Consider the following 6,601-nt stretch of genomic DNA (forward strand, 5'->3'; position numbering starts at 1 on the left):
TTATTTTTGCCTTGTTTATCTGTTGTATAGCAACAGAATCACAATTAAGGGTGATAAACTGCTAACTGGGGCGATTAGGGACACATAGGGCGAAAAGCAACCCACGGGACAATTATGCGTAGAAACACAGAAATCGGTAGAAAAATTTCAATCGCGTTTTTCTCAGTAGCACTTTTTTGAACATGGGACAATTATGCGTAGAACGGCAGTGTAGCTCAATGAACAATATTCAGCTTGTTGAGCGAGGTTTTGAACAGAAAAGTCCCATATTCTGGGCACCCTACTCCATACATATAAAAAAGCTCATGATGTCTCATCACATCATAGACCAATTTGGTTCATATTTGGGGTGGCACCTTTCATAATGCAAAATTCACAGAATTGAATTATCAAGATTATAAAATCAAACTTTTTCATGAAAAATCTTTATCCCAAATGTTGGGCCAATTTGTTCCATTGAGATATCTGAGATAGCCTCATAGAAATAATTCCTTCAATCTACATCATTCGTCAGGTAAAACATTGCCATACGCTAACTAATTGACACTTTGGCCGCTCTGGAACCGATTCCGGAGCATCGGCAAATTGTATGGAAAAAGTTACGTAAAATCAAATTTTGATCACAGCAGGCTGAATAAGAAAAAAAGCAAAAAACATCAACAAACGAAAAAAAGGCAAAACGAAGTTTGTCGGGTAAGGCGGCTTGTTAGTAGGGGGAGAGGGGATAATATGCACCCCCGGGGCAAAACGCACCCCCAGCTTTTCTCGATATTAGTAAGAATTTTCCTGGGAAAAAATCATAGAAATTGGAAGCTTAACATTGTAAAACTATGCTGGAAAAGTTTGAGCATGGTAGGATAAAAACAGCCAAAGTTATTTGGAAAACTTTAAAATTTTGTGTTTTGATCTAATTTTTATTGAACTTCCAATATGATTTTTGGACAATATAAAAAGCATTTATTGATATTCTAAGTGTTTTTTATATAGTTTTTACCACAATCTTCATTATTCTATAGATAGATGAGTCCAAAAACATTAAAAAATGTATTTTTAATTAAATTTTATGTAATAAGCGTTTTCGGGGCAAAATGCACCGCTGTGATGCTCCTTTGTAAAACAGCGGTGTCATCTAGTGGTGACTAGTGAAAACTGCTTTTACCCGGTACATTTTGACCCATTGTTGTGATGCATTTTGCCCCGTTGTTGTAGTGCATTTTGCCCCGCAGCCAGTCTTTCGAGGGTTGATTAACGTCTAGCACTCTTCTTGTCATTATTAACTATTGCAGTGCCCCAATGCAATAAATTGCTTTGAAACATCACAAACGTTAAAACGGCCAGGCAAACTGCGTAAAGTTTACCGCAAAGATGGTTCGTTGAATTGAATTGTGTTTGAGCACGAATGTTCAAACAAAAACACATTTCTGAATCGACAGGGGAGGAAGAAACGTGGGGATCCCCCGCTCACGTTCCTGTTTGTTTGGGCAATTAATTGTTGGGAGCCACCAGCTAAGAAGTTTTGGTGCTCCGGGACCCTCAAGGATGGGACACTGTATTTCCACAAATGCCCTGGACACTATTTGCCGTGGTTATAGCGCCACAACTCGCTCGAAGAATAATAGTTGTTTTAGAACATCTAACAAAATTCTTCCACAGAATTGATGTTATGGTTGAGAAATCACAGTTTTCCCTTAGAGGGTGCATATTACCCCCTCTCCCCCTACAAAAATAATTCCAAATGACATGAATTCACATTGAGTTCATCGTAGATTTGAATGCCATACGATGTACGGCAGTACATCGATGTCGTAGTACCAAGGCCGCATTCGAAACACAAACAAAATTTACTGAAAATTTTTAAATTTGAATAGATATAAAGTTGCAATTTGATAAACATCATTTTTGCATAAGTTTATCATTTAAAATGATTCTAAACGCTAAGGAATGAATTTTAAATTGATTTCAGCAGATTGCACTTAAATTTTCATAGAAATTTAGAAGTTTTTTTGAAAAAATATATTTTTTGCCCCTTGATTTTTCGGGGCAACATTGAAGGGGCTATAGTTAGTAGTTACTCAGCGAATACCCATATTGACAATTAGAATTTTAGGGCGCCTGCTGCGGGATTCTAACCGGCGACCTCTAGATTGGGAGTCCAGTACGCGGTCCGATTGATTCACACGGGCGGGAGGGCACGGTGATATTAATTAACGTTAATTCATCGATACAAATTGTTTGGTTCTTGAACAATTTATTTTTAACATTAATATCATCACAAGTCGACCAATGTCGTACCATCAGTTAGAACAAGAGGTTTTAATTCCAGTTATAAGTACCGAGAGGTAATTTGTCTTTATTTCCGAGCAGTCTGTTGTTTCTTTCGCCATTTGCAAATGCAAATTTTTCCAGGTCAATTAGTTTAGTGAACTCCGATTGGGTGACCACCACCCTGGGTGAAAGACTGAGCACCAGCGTTAGCAGCGCTGCCAGACAGACCACCTCCGTGTCCTCCCGCAGTGAACGACTGAGTGCCGGCGTTAGCCGCGCTTCCGCTCAGACCTCCGAAGCCTCCTCCCTGGGTGAACGACTGAGCTCCAGCGTTGGCAGCCGATCCGCTGAATCCTCCAAATCCTGGGAAACCACCACCCTGGGTGAACGATTGAGATCCGGCATTCGCCGCACTTCCGGAAAGACCACCTCCATGTCCTCCCTGGGTGAACGACTGAGTTCCAGCATTAGCGGCACTTCCGGCCAAACCACCTCCGTGTCCTCCCTGAGTGAACGATTGAGTTCCGGCATTGGCGGCACTTCCGCTAAGACCACCTCCGAATCCTGGGAAGCCACCACCCTGAGTGAACGATTGAGCACCGGCGTTAGCAGCCGAACCGGATGCACCGAAACCTCCGCCAAAGCCTGGGAAGCCACCACCCTGGTTGAATGATTGAGCACCGGCATTGGCCGCACTTCCGGAAGCACCTCCACCGAATCCAACGTTAGCAGAGCGAACCACACGAATTGGAGCCTCCTCCAGGTAGATAACTGTAACCAATTAAAGCGATAAGATTAGGCTGACTTGCATTTCTTGGTAATATTTCAAAATTTACCGTAAGGGGCACAACTGGCCACGGCCAGCATGGAAGCCAGTGCGGCAACACACACGAAGGATCTCATTTTTTGTACTCTTACTTTGGAATGACTAAGACGATATGTACCTTAAGAACTTTGGTCGCACAATGATACCGGGCTAGAACTGGATAGGGGTATTTATATAAGTCTGTTAATTTTCGTTTTAGTGTCTCTCGACGATGCCATCCGCCCAGCTTGCACCCTTCCCCCGCCTTACCCCACCTGGTTTACATCATGTTTATATGTCCGGTCGCGGTCACTCCTTTTCCTCAAACACACGACTCTGCAGACAGCATCACGGTTAACAGAGAGAGAGAGCGAGCGAGAACGAACACAGCTCAGTCGAATGTGTGATACGAAGATGATCGCGAATCGCCCTCTGCCTTTGCGTATTCTCGATATCGTAGGGAACAAAAAATAGCAGATACCCTGCAGCAAACCAAAATCCAGTTTTTGAATAGAGTCACCGACATGCCGGGAATGTTACCGGCGAGTTGTTTTTAATCAGTGGTAATACCATTAAAGGAGTGATAAAACCCCATAAGCATTAGTCACATAAAAACAATAATTTTAATGTTATCGACTCTGTATCCAACATTAGCTTTTAATTAACTGGACATGAAAATAATTCGAGTGGCCAACTCTATTGCACGAGATCTTTCTCCGCACCAGTGAATCTTCGGAAAGAGAAGAAAATGATTAATGATCAAGCAAGCCAAATGAAATGATACTTCAAACTTGATTCTCAGGTGATGGCAGGTGAAATCGGCTGTAAATGACAATTCTGGATTAGACAGGACAGGACCATATTTCATAATTTATTGTTATTGATCAAAACATGACTTGTAACAGTTCCTCCAATTTTCAGTTTATCTCTGCAGAGTCTAGCATATTTTTGACCCTGATTCAAAGGCTGTATTTATATTGTAGAAATAGGCCATTCAACCCACTCTGCTTTTTGGTCATAGGCGTCATCCATAAAGTACGTCACGCTCTAGGGGGGGAGGGGGGGTTGTCGCAAGTGTGACAAAGGGTGACAAGAGGGAGAGGGGGGGTACGTGAGACTGTGACGTCACGCTAGACTGTTTATTTAATATTGAACTTTTTTTTTTAAAATATAGCTTTGAAAATTTAATGTTTGATAACTTTGACTCATAAATCAAACACGATTCAAGGCTTTATGAAACAGAGTTTTTGATGATGGATTTAATATGCTTCAAAAAACTGTGATGGTAATTTTTATCACTACAACATTGAACAAAATTTAAAAATCCAAACGCAACCTGTAAACATTAAAAACATTCTCGAATGAATTCCGAATTTCAAAATCATCCTTTTATAAATCATGCCGCACAGTAAAAAAATGTAAATTTCGAAGCTGTGATTTCTGAAAGTTGAATTTTACAGATTAATTGATGTAAATTTACCTCAATTTAGACTCAAAAAGTGTCATTACACCAGAAAAGTGGTAAAATTACTCATTTTCAGAGGTAAAATTACACATTTTTTCTGACATAAAAGATGTTCCCCTTCCCAGATGTAATATTACCATGATTTTTTACTGTGTAAAATTGTACAAAAACAAGATAGTGCGGAGGGGGTCCGACAAAACGTGACGTACTTTCTGAGGGGGTCAGAGCCAGCGTGACAAAGTGTGACATAGGGGGAGGGGGGGTTAATTTTGGCCGATTTTAGCGTGACATACTTTATGGATGACGCCATACTAGATCGCGACCGAAACTGGTTTTGGGTAGAAACGGTCGGGAACCGTCTCAAGTTGATTTATTGCAGGACATTATGGCAACTCGTCGCTTCTTCTTTATTGTTGTTTGACCTTGGATTTGTTTTTGCAAAATATTTTTTTTTTTTGTTTATTTAAAAACTAATCCAACTTTTTATTTTCGAAAAAGGCCCAATAAAAAATCATTTTTTACTTTGACGGTTTCAAAAACATCCAAAAAGCTAAAAAAAAATGTTGTTAAGGTGAAGCCGTTGTTCATTTTCGAATTAAATTGATCGTCACTCGAAATGCTCTGTATTTAATTCAATTTAACAAATTTCAGCACCAAAATGAATCAGCAAGGGCCAGTTGAAGCCACTGAAGGAATTTTTGATCTAAATCAAATGTGTTTCAAATTTTATTTAATTTTGTGGTACAATCATAGATAATAGTTGGGAATCATTGATTAATGATGCTGTATGAATACTTCCAGGTGCCGCATTTATCCTTTCTAAACATTAAAAACGTCGGGAATAAATGCTATTGAATGATTCTAATAAGCTAGGCGCCTCCATGGATTTATTCTAAAACGGAGATCCAATGGAGGCGCATGGTTTCTCAGAATGGTTCATTGCATTTATCATTCTAAATTTGTTAGATTTAGTGATAGCTAGAAATGATGAAAAATATACATGATAAAATCAAAAATATCAAATTTTAGCGTGTCTAATTCAAACAAAATATGACGAGACATCAACAGAGAAAAAAAAAACTAGTAAAAATACAGAGTAAAAAATACAGATCAATAACTCTTGCAGGGAATTTCCCGAATCCAGTCGAAACACGCATCTTTTCTTATTAACAGCTGATGAACTGGATCTCATGCAGGGAATACTCAATGTGTCGGGGAAACCCAGCTCGAAACATGCTCCAGACTGCGTCAACAAGAGCATGTATAGTAATTACTACACCACCATAAAAGAGAAGAAATCGAACCAAACGGTCCACCAGCTGATCACTGTAAAATACCGAACACAACACACAAAAATAACGACTAGCACCGCGGTCTTTCCGATAAGACCGGTCTTTGCCGGCTCGCTCCCGACAAAAACATTGATACCTTAGTGAAAAAAAAATGTATATGTACGATTTTACTATGTGTATTATTTGTGATTATGCTGTGGCGGTCATCGAGTATAAAAGATTGGCCACTCGAGAACTGGAGCATCATAACCGGTGTAACACTGTTCAAGTTCAAGAGTAGCGATCCTCGTCAGTTTCAAGCCTCAAAATGAAGTCATTCCTGTGTATTGCCTTGGTTGCGGCCATCGTGGCTGCCGTGAGTTGCGCTCCGCAGTTCGGATTCGGTGCCTCGGGGTCGGCTGCTAACGCCGGAGCTCAGTCGTTCAACCAGGGAGGCTTCGGAGGATTTGGACCCCACGGTGGTGGTGGCTTCTCGGGATCGGCCGCAAACGCAGGCTCGCAATCCTTCACCCAGGGCGGATTTGGTCCCCATGGCGGTTTCAGCGGTTCGGCAGCTAACGCAGGTGCCCAGAGCTTCTCGGGCGGTGCCGGAGGTTTCCCAGGCTTTGGTGGATTCAGTGGGTCGGCGGCGAACGCAGGTGCGCAGTCACAGACGTTTAGCGGTTAAATTGTGATTCCTCTTTTTGAGTCGACCTGCTCGATAGGTCAATGTGATAGCCGAAAGTTAACGTTCCCGAATAACTTGAATAACTTTTCAAACGTATTTTCAATTGT

The 6,601-nt window shown here is 40.9% G+C and overlaps 2 protein-coding genes across 2 annotated transcripts; one reads left to right on the forward strand and one right to left on the reverse strand.

Annotated features, from left to right (window-relative positions):
• Window positions 1-2,231: 2,231 nt before the first annotated feature.
• LOC6044747 (glycine-rich cell wall structural protein) lies at window positions 2,232-3,257 on the reverse strand. The gene is made up of 2 exons (XM_001862175.2): window positions 3,102-3,257; window positions 2,232-3,036 (listed from the first exon to the last, which is right to left on the reverse strand). Exons 1-2 carry the CDS (start codon window positions 3,166-3,168, stop codon window positions 2,417-2,419), a joined length of 687 nt encoding a protein of 228 aa, XP_001862210.2. The 5' UTR covers window positions 3,169-3,257; the 3' UTR covers window positions 2,232-2,416.
• Window positions 3,258-6,038: 2,781 nt separating this feature from the next.
• On the forward strand, window positions 6,039-6,590 carry LOC119769189 (keratin, type II cytoskeletal 2 epidermal-like). The gene has a single exon (XM_038261102.1). It carries the CDS (start codon window positions 6,135-6,137, stop codon window positions 6,492-6,494), a length of 360 nt encoding a protein of 119 aa, XP_038117030.1. The 5' UTR covers window positions 6,039-6,134; the 3' UTR covers window positions 6,495-6,590.
• The last annotated feature ends 11 nt before the right edge of the window (window positions 6,591-6,601 follow it).

Source organism: Culex quinquefasciatus, chromosome 3, assembly GCF_015732765.1.
Source record: "Culex quinquefasciatus strain JHB chromosome 3, VPISU_Cqui_1.0_pri_paternal, whole genome shotgun sequence".
Taxonomy (NCBI): Eukaryota; Metazoa; Arthropoda; class Insecta; order Diptera; family Culicidae; genus Culex; species Culex quinquefasciatus.